Consider the following 14673-nt stretch of genomic DNA (forward strand, 5'->3'; position numbering starts at 1 on the left):
GTAGCCCAACACACTCAACCTCGCTGTTAAACACCAATCTGCGAATGAGACCATCTACGGCTCCCATGCCACAGAGAGCTAAACGTTCGCTGAGTTTACAATCGACAATATTCTTCAAAGGAAAGGGAGCAAAGTACGAAAAAGAGGAGGAATTCACGCCTGAGAGCTTCACATTATTGACCGCTGTTCCCTGTAAACATGTAGATGTGAACATTGTGTAAGAGAGTGTTGGAACTGGGCGGGAGAGTCAGAGGAATGAAACTGTGTTTGTGTGTCCGTTCTGATCATGAGATTTCCGAGTTCTGCTTGCCTAAACTAAAAATATTTTCTATTCATAAGTTCCCTCTTTTCCCCAACTTGACGCCAAAGTGAGATTTAAAGACAATTTCTTGGTTGTTATCTAGATTTCAGTCGAAAAGTAGAGGACTTGTCAGAGATCGGGCGAAGGAGCCGCAGTAAATCCGGTTTTAATCGAAACTCGAGTCTTCAATTCGCGTCAAATCTTTTCGACAGCAAACATTACAATGTCAGAGAAAAGAAGGATTTAGTCTGGGACACTGGAGAGCCGGAATTTCCATGGAATTGGGGAGTTTGTGAGGAGAGAAAAACACAGAGAGGCAGCAGCAGCCCGGAGCTGACAGCAGCCTGTCTCCGCCCCGTCCGCTCGCTGCCTTTAAGTTGCTCAGTGCCGCCACCAGCGGCTTCATTTCTGAGCCCGTTCACATTGACAGAGACACTTTTGTGCAGAGTCCCGGAACATGACCGATACTGCAGCCGCCGAAACGGCTCCTCCAGCCGCTCCCGCCGCCCAGGTCAAGACTCCCAAGAAGAAGAAGAAGGCGGCTCCCCGGAGCAGTGCAGCCGGTCCCAAGCTGGGCGAGCAGATCCTCAAGGTTGTGGCGGATTGCAGCGATCGCAAGGGGATGTCGCTGCCCGCGATCAAGAAGGCGCTGCGCGGCAAAGGGCTGGATGTGGAGAAACTCGGCTCCCAGATCAAGCAAAGCATCAAGAGGAATGTGAAGAATGGCTTCCTGGTTCAGGTCAAGGGCACTGGCGCCTCGGGCTCCTTCAAAGTCCCTAAGAACCCAACCCCGGGGAAAGTGGGAAAGAAGGCGAAGGTAGCAGCTGGCAAGAAATCTCCAGTGAAGAAAGCGGCAGCCAAGAAGGTGACAGCAAAGAATGCAGCGGCCAAGAAAACTCCAGTCAAGAAAGCACCGGCCAAGAAAACTCCAGTCAAGAAAGCAGCGGCCAAGAAATCCCCAGCGAAGAAAGCAGCGGCCAAGAAAACAGCCAAGAAGGCGGCAACTCCAAAAAAGCCGGTGAAGAAAGCAGCCCCCAAGAAAAAGTCTCCGGCCAAGAAGGTGTCGGGCGTCAAAAAAGTGGCGATAGCGAGGGCCAAGCCCAAAGGGAGATAAGCAAAGACAGGAAAGAAGGGAAAGATCCCGAGCAAATTGTAAACCTCTAAACCCTAAGGCTCTTTTCAGAGCCGCGCACATTTCACATGAAAGAGCTGATCCCCTAATCATTTAATCCCTGTCTCGGAGCTGGGAGCAGATTTCAGATGGAAATGTTTCTTTATCCTTCCACTTAAATCCCATTTTCCCGCTCAGTCACTGACACACTCTCCACCCGTCCCCTCCCGCACTGTGCAATAAGACACAGGGATATCCTTACAGCTCCCTATCCGGGATGTGTCCCAGTGCATTCAAAGTTTATCTTTTCTTTATTCACATTTGCAGGGTGAGAGTCTGCAATGGAGTGAGCATCGCTCAAATGTCCCGTCTCACAACTAAGGCCCATACCTGTTGTTTCTCTAATTCTGTTGGAAGAGATGTTAGGGAATTTCTCAATCCCTTTATTTCATTGTGGAGGGGAGGGGTCGGGGGATAGTCTAGAGTTGTGTTGGTATAGAATAGGAGAGGGATTGAAATAGACGTAAACATTTGACGCTTAATAGAATTGCAGTATCGAGGGGGGGATATTACTGAGAGGATTGGATTTAATAAATTCGATTTTCGAGCTAGCTGGTTAATGATGTTGAAGTATTTCAGTTACGTTTAAAGCTCTTTGTTCAATTCTCTTCAGAATTTGATAAATAAATGTATTTCGGTCAGGCAGGAGGAAGAGCTGGTTTAACAAAGAGGTTGTTCTGTCTGTCACTCAGTCTCTCCCGCCCCGCCTCTCACACACACACTCTCTCTCTCTCTCTCACTCTCCCTTCCTCAGTCAGGTCGGGGCGGGCTGTATAAAAGCGGAACCTGAAGCCGCTCCCCACTCATTCAGCAGCGATTTGACTGAAGGAGCATCATGTCTGGCAGAGGGAAAGGAGGCAAAGGACTGGGGAAAGGCGGAGCAAAGCGGCACCGCAAAGTGCTTCGTGATAACATCCAGGGCATCACCAAACCAGCCATCCGCCGCCTGGCTCGCCGTGGCGGTGTCAAGCGAATTTCGGGCCTGATCTACGAGGAGACCCGCGGGGTGCTGAAGGTTTTCCTGGAGAATGTGATCAGGGATGCTGTCACCTACACCGAGCATGCCAAGCGGAAGACGGTCACCGCCATGGATGTGGTGTACGCTCTGAAACGCCAGGGCCGCACTCTCTATGGATTCGGCGGCTGAACAAATCGACCCGACCCTATAACAAAACCCAAAGGCTCTTCTAAGAGCCGCCCACAACCTCACATTGAGAGCAGTGACCTTGGAGAGGGAAAGCGATATGTAGTTCATAAAAACATCTTTTTCATCTGCGCATTCTCTATTCGCTTTACTATAGTGAGTTACACAAGGTTTCATGGTTTAATTTCGTTCGGTTTTCAGGAATTCGCTTCCTTTCAATCTCCAGAAACTCGATTCCCAGCCTGGCTGAGGAACACGACAGATTCCAAACTAACACCGAGTTCACAAGATAAAGGCCATCATTTATTACACTTTGATCAGGAGTAACTATTTTGAGACACATCATTCTCGCTTCTTCGCACTATTTTCAACCCTGTCTTTTTTATCTTCGCTTTCTCTTCCTGAGTCTTTGAAACATGACAGGACCTGGGAGGTATCTGTAGATGAGCTTTATATGGATCAGCCTGTATCGATGCAGCATGTTGACTGGTTCCAGGAAGCACGTTGTTTAAGAGCTTTATTCAGGCCTGTTTCAGAGCGATCAATACAATAATGCGAATTTAAAAGGGAATGTAAGGCAAATCTCAGCAGGTCTGGCAGCAGCGGCGGAGATGAAAAGAGTTGACATTTCGAGTCCTCATGACCCTTCAACAGAACTGAGTATAGTTAGGAGAGGGGTGAAATATAAGCTGGTTTAAGGTGGGGGGGCGGGGGGAGAGATAAGTTGAGGGTGGGGGGGCGTTGTAGGGACAAGCAAGCAGTGATAGGAGCAGATAATCGAAAGATGTCACAGACAACAGTAATAAAGAGTTGTTGAAGGTGACGATATCTAAACGAATGTGCTAATTACGAATGGATGGCAGGACACTCAAGGTACAGCTCTAGTGGGGGTGGGGTGGAAAGACTAACAGGGCATAAAAGGTATAAATTTAAAAATAATGGAAATAGGTGAGAAAAGAAAAATCTATATAAATTATTGGAAAAATCAAAAGGAATGGGGAAGAAATGGAACGGGGGTGGGGATGGAGGAGAGAGTTCAAGTTCTAAAGTTGTTGAATTCAATATTCAGTTCGGAAGGCTGTAAAGTGCCTAGTCGGAAGATGAGGTGCTGTTCCTCCAGTTTGCGTTGGGCTTCACTGGAACAATGCAGCAAGCCAAGGACAGACATGTGGGCAAGAGAGCAGGGTGGAGTGTTAAAATGGCAAGCGACAGGGAGGTTTGGGTCTTTCTTGCGGACAGACCGCAGGTGTTCTGCAAAGCGGTCGCCCAGTTTGCGTTTGGTCTCTTCAATGTAGAGGATACCGCATTGGGAGCAACGAATGCAGTAGACAAAGTTAGGGGAAAAGCAAGTGAAATGCTGCTTCACTTGAAAGGAGTGTTTGGGCCCTTGGACGGTGAGGAGAGAGGAAGTGAAGGGGCAGGTGTTGCATCTTTTGCGTGAGCAAGGGGACGTGCCGTAGGTGGGGGTTGAGGAGGAGGGGTTGATGGATGAGTGGACCAGGGTGTCCCGGAGGGAACGATCCCTACGGAATGCCGCCGGGGTGGGGTGAATGGAAGATGTGTTTGGTGGTGGCATCATGCTGGATTTGGCGGAAATGGCGGAGGAATGAGGCCTCCGGCCATCAATCGGTCAGGGGATGAAAGAATTTAATCTGCGTTCAAAAGCAGGAAGTCGGAGCTGTTTCCGAAATGGGTCTCGCAAACATTGAGACCTTGTGATATTTCGACTTTGAGATTTATTTTATCTGCCTTCAAACTTGCTTTATTTCAATGTCAGTTACTCGTCCCTCTGAAATTGGCGGGCATTTTGAAATTGATGAACTGTCAGTTTCTGCCCCACCAATCAGGGCCCAGAAATCAATGCAGCCCCGCTGCTCTTTTCAAATTTCTGGGCGGGATTGCGCTGCATCCAATCAGGACAGGAGGGAGGTGACGGACATGTCTTAAATAGACAGACACAGAGCGGCTTGATCATTCTCAGAGTCTGTGTTCCACAGCGTTTGTTATCATGGCCAGGACCAAGCAGACAGCGCGCAAGTCGACCGGAGGGAAAGCTCCCCGCAAGCAGCTGGCTACCAAAGCTGCCCGCAAGAGCGCTCCAGCCACGGGCGGCGTCAAGAAGCCCCATCGCTACAGGCCCGGCACTGTGGCTCTGCGGGAGATCCGCCGCTACCAGAAATCCACCGAGCTGCTGATCCGCAAACTGCCCTTCCAGCGCCTGGTGCGAGAGATCGCTCAGGACTTCAAGACCGACCTGCGCTTCCAGAGCTCGGCCGTCATGGCCCTGCAGGAGGCCAGCGAGGCTTACCTGGTGGGGCTCTTTGAGGACACCAACCTGTGCGCCATCCACGCCAAGCGAGTCACCATCATGCCCAAAGACATCCAGCTGGCCCGCCGCATCCGCGGGGAGCGCGCCTAGACTGACCCTTCCCGACACTAGACTTACCCCGAGAACCACAAAGGCTCTTTTCAGAGCCACCAAGTCGGTCAGAGAAAGAGCTGCGATCAATTGTTAAAAACTCCAGCACCTAAAACCCACAAACCTACAATTTATTTTCTTTCCTTTTGATTATCCTGTTCCCTCCCTCTGCTGCATTTGGGGTTATGGGGTGATTCCGTTTATATTTGTTTGTAATTTTACATCATTTTATTGGAAATGGGATGAGTTAATTATTCAAAGAACATTTCCCTGAACATTGGCAATTGGTCATATATAGATGCAGCACAGACTTTTCATGTCTGGAAAAGGCAACAGCGCCAGCGTCTCGTTGTAACCAGCGCTTTCACAGATCGCATGAGAAATATAATGTCATTCCGAATCGATAGGGATGTTATCGCGGATCCGGATAGACAACAGGTCGCCCCTTTCACTGATTAAGTGAGTGGCTCTGAAAAGAGCCTTTGGGTTCTCAGTTTAAAGAATGGTCGCTTCACTTGGTCTTGGTGGCTGCAGCGGCGCCGCTTTTCTTGGGCAGCAGCACGGCCTGGATATTAGGCAGCACCCCGCCCTGAGCGATGGTCACCCCTCCCAGCAGCTTGTTGAGCTCCTCGTCGTTGCGGACGGCCAGCTGCAGGTGCCTGGGGATGATGCGGGTCTTCTTGTTGTCCCGGGCCGCGTTGCCGGCCAGCTCGAGGATTTCAGCCGTCAGGTACTCGAGCACGGCGGCCAGATAGACCGGGGCTCCGGCACCCACACGCTCAGCGTAGTTCCCCTTCCTCAGCAGCCTGTGAACGCGGCCCACCGGGAACTGCAGTCCGGCCCGGGAGGAGCGAGACCTGGCCTTGGACCGAACTTTCCCACCGGTCTTTCCTCTTCCAGACATTGTAACAATCTCACAAGCACTTTCACAGAGAATGCTGATATCCGCCTTCTTTCAGTTCTCTTATACCCTCAGGAGGAATGGTGGTGCGCTCAGAGCTGATTGTTTAATTGTAATATTCTTAAGATTATCGTCAAATTTTTCACATTGCCAATCAGATCTCTGCCTGACTCACCAATCTGGAGTCGCCACGAAATTGAATTCGGAAAGAAAGAGCGCCAAATCGTCAGTTACTAACCGATTATAAATTTCATATTTGAAACTACCGCCAAATAATAGATCAAATGATAAATCGCACTTAAATCGGAATAGCTAATTCAGTTTTCAGACTAAGAATGTAATATTCACTCAATCTCTCACTAATTTGTCTGGTCTGCAGTTTACCTGTATCTGTTAATTTCTGATTGGGAGTGCGGAGTTTCATGTATCTGACATCAAGCGGAAATTCAAGGCCCCAATTTAACAGATTCTAATCCTTCGTTTTATTCAATATTGAAAATCCCGCCGGCACATTTGTAAAACGAGGAGCTAATTTCATGCAGAAAATCGCCGTTACAGTTAACACAGTCAGTTCCAAACTATTAAAAGTTAGGCCTCCCTTATTGTACTATATCATCTTTAAACGCAAATACCTCACTCGCGTTTAAAACCAGGAATCCATTCGTGTTTAAACTCGGACCTTTTTGCAGTCCTAACAGCCGGCGGAAATTCACGTTTACCGAGTGCTGCGGTTAAGCAATATCGGCCTGGATGTACAAGTGTGATATTATTTTAAAATAATAAAATTACATTATAATATTGTATCCAGATTGCAGGTTATTAATTCACTCCAATTTGAAGTGGTTCCGAATGAGTATTTATCTTGTTGCACGACTCGTGTTCGGTCTGCAGATGGAGCCAGGTCACAATAACTTGCACCTTATCGTTTCTGAACACACGTCGAGGAGCAACGGGCCTAATGCTGCTCTTGGAACTTGCCGAGCTCGCCTCCCGCCCCCCGTTAAAGAGGCAATGGTAGTGGCCAACTCATCGCCCTCCATACTGATCGGAACAAGCTGTTATATTCTGCACTTGCTGTTTTCTGCATTGGAATAGTGACTTTAGCTCTGAACCTCTCCGTCACTGCAATTCATTTATGCATTTTATTCTATAGCTGTCAGGGCCTGGAAGTGACTGTGAGGTGGACTTTGCTTCTGCTGCCATCAGCTTTTGACAAGCTGTAAAAATGCCAGATTCATTCCGTGTGTATCAGTCTCTGGTGCTACACACGAAAGGTGTTACCCTTCAGCACCTGTCAGTTTGTGGTACTGTGTATGACTGCAGGATTAATACTCTAAATTTCAGTTTTGTCTCCCTTGCGGTGTAGAATTCATTTCATTTCACAATTTCTGTTTAGGATTGAGAAATTGTGTATTTCATTATGTCCAGTCGCTATCCGTATACTGTGATCGAGTTAATTTTGCACTAAGCAGTAATCTTGTATTATAGGTGGATTTAATTGTACCTCTGTGTATCGCTAAGTATCTCTTATGTACTCAAGAGTGGGATTAATTCTATGCCCTGGTGCAATCAGTGAGAGTGAATTCCATTTGAATCTGTCAATATCTGGAAATAAATGTGAGGTTCAAAGAGATACTGATTGATTCAACATCTTTGAGTGAGCGTTGTTTTGTGTTCGTCAATCTGTGGCATGTTATGTGACTGTGGGTTTCCTCTGTGTCTTTTTGACTGTTTTTCCTTTTTTTGACGTGTGTGTGTGCGTGTTTGTGTCTGTGTGTGTGTGTGTGTGTGTGTTTGTGTGTTCGTGTTTGTCTGTATCTGTGTTTGTGTGTGTGTGTGTGTTTGTGTGTGCGCGTGTTTGAGTGTGTGGCTCTATCTCTGCATTTAATTTTCTGCTATTTTGTTTGTGGTTGGATAAATGCTTTGTTTGTCCTAGGTGTACCTGTGTTTAAGTATTTGTGTGCGTGTGTTTGTGTATGTATGCAAGAGATCTTGTGCGCATGTGTGTTTATGTATGTGTGTGTGAGTTTGCTTTGCATGTGTGTCTGTGTGTGTTAGAGCATGACTCTGCGAGTGTGTGAGTGTTTGTGTGGGATTGTGCAGGACTCATTTCCCATTTGTCTTCGTCCGGTACAGGATGTAGTTTTGGAATTAATTTACATGAAATTTAAGTGTCAATCCTGTGAACGTCACCTATGGTGGAATTAATTCCCTATATCTCAGTGATTGTACCGATCGTGTATCTCAAATTTGTGCTCTGTGTATATTTTTCCTTTATTGTACATGTGTAGCTTTCTCCTGTACCAAATATGTATCCCATGCATGTGTGTGAAAACTATTTCTTCAATGCGTTAATCTATTACTGTTTCCCGGCTCTGTTGCAGATTTAGACATGAAACTTTGTATTTAACAAAGACAGGTTTTATTCATTTGTTTTGTTTGAATTAAGGTATAGCATTCAGGCTGCAACTCGGCAAAAGTCTTTGTGAATGATAATGAGACCCTTGAAATTACATGCTGTGTACCTCATATCTGATTGATTCAGTTTGTAACGATTTTACGTTATGAATCATAGTGAGCATATTGACCTGGAACGTGTTGTGTATTCATGCTGTACTAATTAAAATTACACTTTCTCCTTATTTCAGATATGGCATGAGATCTTTTGAGGGGAATTTAACGTGCCCCCAGACTCTTGGTCTTTGGTACGGGCTGTTATGTTTTAATTATCAACTTACATATTTTGATGAATTTTCACGTGTAATTTTACTGTAGTTATCAACATCTGATCTCTCTGTACCCAATCTCTTCTTATTTTGAAAAGTCGGTTATGGAAAAATTGATTTTATTCTGCACCTCTCTATCTCTGGTATGTGTCTGTGGTTTTATAATGTGGGTGTCTGCCCCTGTTACGAGAATCCAGCTTTCTTCTGTATCTGTCAGTGCTCCCTATGAGAGTGGTGATATGTTATTGACTGTACTTGTCAATATCGGCTTTATGAGTGCGGCAGCGCCCCGAAGCCGAATTTCACATTGGGAACACATCAATGACCGTCCTGATTGATCACTTTTTAATCGTTAGCAGTGGCCTCCTTCTGTGCAGGGATTAGTTCTCTGATTTGCATGGACACTATGGTCAATAAGCATCCAGTGCAACAGGCAGTTATCAAACTATGGTCAACTGCTAGTAAGGCAGGTATGTTAATCCCTGTCTGACCATCAGACTCTATCCTACGCTACACCATCTGCATATAGGAACACATCACACTATAGAGTTTTGGACTTTTGAATTTGATTTTGTCAATTCCCCGTTACATCATCTAATTTAAAGTGCTTCTGCTGCGTACGTATGTTGTTGCACGGCTCATCTTCTGTCAGGAGATGGCAGCAGTTCACTATAACTTGGATCTGGCTCTTTCTGATCAAACATCTAGAAAACAATAGGCCTGATGCTGCTCTTGAACATGGCCAAGCTCACCTCCGTTAAAAAGACTACGACAGCGGCCAATTACTTCCGCTCCATACAGATCGACACAATGTGTTTTCTTCTGCACTTGATGGTTTTTGCAATGCAATATTCACCCTAACTGGGTACTTCTCGGTCACTGGATTCACTGATGTGTTTTATGCCATACCTGTTGTTTTCAAGCAAGGGACAGAGATATTGCTCTGTAATTGACGGTCTTGGAGTTTCATTTCACAGCATGTGTTGACTGTTGCTGTGTGAGTGCGCTTTTTATTCAATACTTGTCAGATATTTTGACATAAGAGACTGTGTCTTTTTTGTTACCTGCCAGTTTTTTGATATTGAGTGTAAGTTCTATACAGCTGTGTGCTTATTCAGGTACGTGAATTAGATTCCCTACCAACAGCTCCGCACCCACCCCCAAACCCCGGCCCTCCTGTATCTATAGGTCTCCGGGTTGTGTAAAAATGACTTTGCCACGATCTCTGTCAGTTCCTGGTAAATGTGTGCCGGTGTTAGACTGCCCCTGTGAATTTCTGGTGTGTGAGCATTTATTTTATTATGTAGCAGTTCGTTGCTTGGAAGTGATTGGCGCTTTTCTTTTCTCTCCCCCTCTATTCGTCAGTGTGTAGCATGAGAATGAGAGTTTTTATTCTGCATCTGCCAATGTCTGACATGTGAGTGTCGGTCTCTCTTGGCATTTGTCAATGTTTGCAATGTGTGTGGTGTGTGAATGTGAATATTACATTGGGTTATTCAGTGTCAAATCGATCATCGTGTGTTTGAATCAACCTCTCAGTTTCTGACATTTAAATGTGAAAATACCTTAAAATTATCAGTTCTTTTGTATGTCAACTACATCCTGTACCTATAAATCTATTGTAAGCCAATCTAAGATTTACTCATTCTCTCAGTAATGTTATGTGGTTATGTAATCTCTGTTATGACTGAATGGACTTTTCTCGCTGTCAGTTTTCAATGTATGAAAAGCAAATACATGGCAGATGCTTTAAAACATCGATTATGAACATAAGAACAGAAGAAATAGGAACAGGAGGCGGCCATTTGGCCACTCGAGCCTGCCTCATCATTCAATAAGATAATGGCTGATTTCTTTGTGTTTCAATCCCCACATTATCATCTACCCCCATAACCTTTGATTCTCTTGCCTATTAAGAATCTATCTGCCTCTGCCTTAAAAGATCTCAATGACCCTGCCTCCACTATCTTCTGAGGAAGAGATTTCCAAAGTCACACAGCCCTCTGAGAGAGAAAAATATCCTCACCTATTTCCAAAAAGTGTGATATCTAATTTAAAAACAGTGCCCCCTATTTCTCGAAACATCCTCTTGGTATCCACAATTTCAAGGCCATTCAGGATCTTGTATACATCAATCAATCACCCCTCACTCTACTGAGACCCAGTGGAAACAAGCACAGTCTGTCCAACCTTTTCTTATAAGACATCCCACTCATTCTAGGTAACTATCTAGTAAAGTTCCTCTGAACCACCTCCAATTAGTGTGAAGTTATCCACATCAGTTGAAAAGACATCATGGGAGAGTGTTATTTACATGGTGATAGACTGGGAAAGGTTGAAGTAAAAAGTGAGCTGGGTACCCATGCACACCAATCACTGAGAGCAAGCATGCAGGTGCAGGTAGCACTTAAGAAGGCAAATGATATGTTGGCCTTCATCGTGACATGGTTAATTGCAGGAGCAAGGATGTCTAACTGCAGCTATACAGGGCATTGGCAAGACCACTCCTGGAGTATTGTGTGCAGTTCTGGTCTCCTTGCCTAAGGGAGGATATATTTATCATAAGAGGAGTGCTGCGAACGTTCACCAGAGTGATCCCTGGGATGGCAGGATTGTCCTCTGAGGAGAGTTTGGGTCGAGTAGGCCTGTTTTCACTGGAGTTTAAAAGGATGAGAGGGGGTCTCAATGAAAGGTGTGACATTCTGACAGGGCTGGACAGATGGCTTGCAGGGATGATGTTTCCTCTGGCTGGGGGTCTAGAACAAGGGGTCACATTCTCAGGATACAGGGTAGATGGTTTAGAACTGAGATGAGGAGAAAGTTCTTCAATCAGAGGGTGGTAAACCTGTGCAATTCTCTATGATAGAAGAGTGTGAAAGCCAAGTCACTGAATATATTTAAGAGCGAAATAGATAGATTTCAAGACTCCAAATGGACAAGGGTATGATAACAGTGTGGTTGGATGGTGTTGAGATATAGGGTCAGCCATGATTAAATTGAATGGCAGAGCAGGCTCAACAGGGCAAATGACCTACTCCTGCTCCTATTTTCTCTCTTTCCATGCCTGATATGTGATAATGGATTTCAGCTGTACCAGTTAGTTCATGTTTGGGATGTGTGTGTATTTTGTTCTGTATTCATATCTCTGTCTTGCAAGTGGTATATTTTGCTCTGTTCCTGATAATTTCTGATGAACTGATCGGTGGTTCTGTTTAGAACCTGTTGATTTCTGCTATGTGAATATGGGATTTCCTTTGTCCTTGTCAGTTTATGGCATGAAGGTTTAACTCTGCAGCTAATGCAAATTCCAAATACCGTGAATATTGGAAATCTCAAGAAGAAAAATCAAAAATGCTGGAAATACTGAGCAGCTCTGGCAAGATTTGTGGAGACAGAAACAAAACTGCCATTTGTTTGAAGACTCCGAACTGATGAAGCGCCATTGAGCTGAAATGTTTTGTCTTGTTTTTTTCTCCACAGATGCTCCCAAACTCGCTGATTATTCCTCACATTTTCTTTGTTTGTCCCCCATGTATGTTATTTCCAGCAAGTTCATCTGGCAGTTTCAAATATTTAATTCTGGCTTCCATTCTGACAATTTGCAATAATTGAATGGAGATTTTGCACTGTACCTCTCAGTTGTTTCTTTGTGTGTATCTGTGTTTTCTGTACCTGTCAGTTTCGAGTATGTGAGGATTTATTTGTACTGCAAATTTTATATTGTGCCAAGTCGATGTGCATCCGTTAGCTTCTCTGAACTTACTGTGTTTTTAATTCTTTACCTGTCTGTGAATGGGGATTCTGCACTGTTCCCTGTTATTTACTCTTGTGTGACTGTATTTTTCCCAACACACTTATAGTTCCTGCTGGCCTTTACTATGCATATGTCAGTCTCTGTAATGTGAGTGTAGCTATTACTCTGCACTTGCTTGTGTTTGATTTGTGAGTATATTTTTGAGTATTTTTGCCTGCATCTTAAATGGAATGTGTGTTTTGCTATTAACTCTCATTTGCTAAGATGTGTGTAAGTGGGTGGAACTAATCCTGTACCTGTACCTCTGTGATATATCAGCGTGATTGTATATCCCCACTAACATTTCAGGGTCACATATGTGAGCATGAAAATGATTTTGTGTCCCTTAGTTTACTGTAAATGAGTGAGGATTTAATCATTTAATGTCAGTCCTCTGTATGAGAATGTCGGGTTTATTCTGTCCTATTACTGGATAATTGTTATTTTTCTCTGTCTGCCTGTCATATGTCTTGTCAGTTTTCCTCTGAACCGTCAGGCACCATTATTTGAGCCTGAGTCTGAGGTTGCATTTTCAATTTTATTTGTGATCCTGACCTTTACTTCCCTGTATCCCTCTGTTTTTGGTATGTGACGAGTAGTTTTATTCAGGACCTTACACATTTGAATTCAGGTTTATGTGTGTTTTTCCTGTAGCTATCAAAGTCTGTTATTTGAGTAAGAGTGTTCCTCCCTTTTTAACAGTTCAGTTCTGGAAGAATTGGTTTAATTCTGTATCTCTCTGTCTTGAATGTGCTGTTGATGATACATTATCACTCTCGGTCTCTGTTATGGGAATCCATATTTTTTGTGTTTCTGGCAGTCTCTGCTAGGGGAGAGGTGTTAATATGTTCCCTGTACTTGGTCAATATTAATTTGGTGAGATAAGGTTTAATATATTTATGTTTTTTGAATTGCATTTTCACTAATATTTCTCATTATCCAGTATAATTTATGCATTTTAATTTCATGCCAGTCATTTTCTAGTATTTGAGTGTGATTTCACTTGATATATTTCTGTCTCTTGCATGCGTGCCTTGGTGAAACTTATTTTCAAGCTGTCAGTGTCTGGTATGTTTTATATTTATATGTCAGCCATTTTTCAGTGAATGTGACTTTTATTTTCTGTGTTTTTAGTGCTTTTACTTTTATATATTTTTGCAAATTAGGTAACTGGAAGAGAATCTTAACCTGCAGTCAATCAGTTGTGTGGCACAATCTTGTTACATTTGACTAAGTGTCTAACGTTTACTGCACCTTCAACAGAGAAAATAACTGAGCAAACTATTGGGATTAAAGGGTGACAAGTCCCCAGGACCTGATGGCCTAAGTCCCAGTGTCTTAAAGGAACTGGCAGTGTAGATAGTGAATGCATTGGCTATAATATTCCAAAATTCCCTGGATTCTGGAAAGGTTCCAGTGGTTAGGAAAGATGCTCACATAACGCCCTTATTCAAAAAGTGGGGGAGGGAGAAAGTAGGAATCTATAGACCAGTTAGTATAACATACGTCTTTGGGAAATTGTTGGAATCCATTATTAAGGAAGAAGTAATGGGGCATTTGGAAAGTCAAAATGCAATCCATCAGAGTCAGCATGGTTTTATGAAGAGTAAATCATGTTTGACTAATTTGCTAGATTTCTTTGAAGATGTGAGAAGCAAAGTGGGTAATGGGGATCCTGTAGATGTTGTATTATCTGGACTTCCAGAAGGCATTTGATAAGGTGCTGCACAAAAGATTAATACGCAAGGTAAGATCACACAAGGTTAGGGGTAATGTATTAGTTTGCATAGAGGATTGGCTAACCAACAGAAAGCAGAGATTCGGGAAAAATGTGTATTTTTCTGGATGGCAAGCTGTAACTAGTGGGGTGCCACAGGGTTTGGTCAATGGGCCCCATTTATTTACAATCTATATTATTGATTAGGATTCAGGGATAGAAGGTCCGATAGCTAAATTTGCAGATGACACCAAAATAGGTGGGAAAGTAAGTTGCAATGAAGAAATAAGAAATTTTCAAATGGATATGGACAGGTTAGCTGATAGGGCAAATGGAGTTTAACGTAGGTAAGTGTGAGATTATCCATTTTGGTCGGAAGAATAAAAAGGCGGTTTATATTTAATAGAGAGCAACTGCAGAATGCTTCAGTGCAGAGGGTTCTGGGTGATCTCGTGCATGAATCGCTAAAAGCTAATATGCAGGTACAGCAGGTAATAAGGA

At 44.0% G+C, this 14673-nt stretch overlaps 4 protein-coding genes across 4 annotated transcripts; 3 read left to right on the plus strand and 1 right to left on the minus strand.

Annotated features, from left to right (window-relative positions):
• Nucleotides 1-758: 758 nt before the first annotated feature.
• On the plus strand, nt 759-1415 carry LOC144672502 (histone H1-like). Its single transcript, XM_078534345.1, has one exon. It carries the CDS (start codon nt 759-761, stop codon nt 1413-1415), a length of 657 nt encoding a protein of 218 aa, XP_078390471.1.
• Nucleotides 1416-2307: 892 nt separating this feature from the next.
• On the plus strand, nt 2308-2619 carry LOC144672378 (histone H4). The gene has a single exon (XM_078534222.1). The coding sequence runs from the start codon at nt 2308-2310 to the stop codon at nt 2617-2619; it is 312 nt and encodes a 103-aa protein (XP_078390348.1).
• A 2005-nt stretch (nt 2620-4624) lies between these two features.
• Nucleotides 4625-5035, plus strand: LOC144672367 (histone H3). Its single transcript, XM_078534212.1, has one exon. The coding sequence runs from the start codon at nt 4625-4627 to the stop codon at nt 5033-5035; it is 411 nt and encodes a 136-aa protein (XP_078390338.1).
• A 444-nt stretch (nt 5036-5479) lies between these two features.
• On the minus strand, nt 5480-5939 carry LOC144672466 (histone H2AX-like). The gene has a single exon (XM_078534309.1). The coding sequence runs from the start codon at nt 5937-5939 to the stop codon at nt 5547-5549; it is 393 nt and encodes a 130-aa protein (XP_078390435.1). The 3' UTR covers nt 5480-5546.
• Between the last annotated feature and the right edge of the window lie 8734 nt (nt 5940-14673).

This window comes from Cetorhinus maximus, chromosome 38 (assembly GCF_964194155.1).
Source record: "Cetorhinus maximus chromosome 38, sCetMax3.hap1.1, whole genome shotgun sequence".
NCBI lineage: Eukaryota > Metazoa > Chordata > Chondrichthyes > Lamniformes > Cetorhinidae > Cetorhinus > Cetorhinus maximus.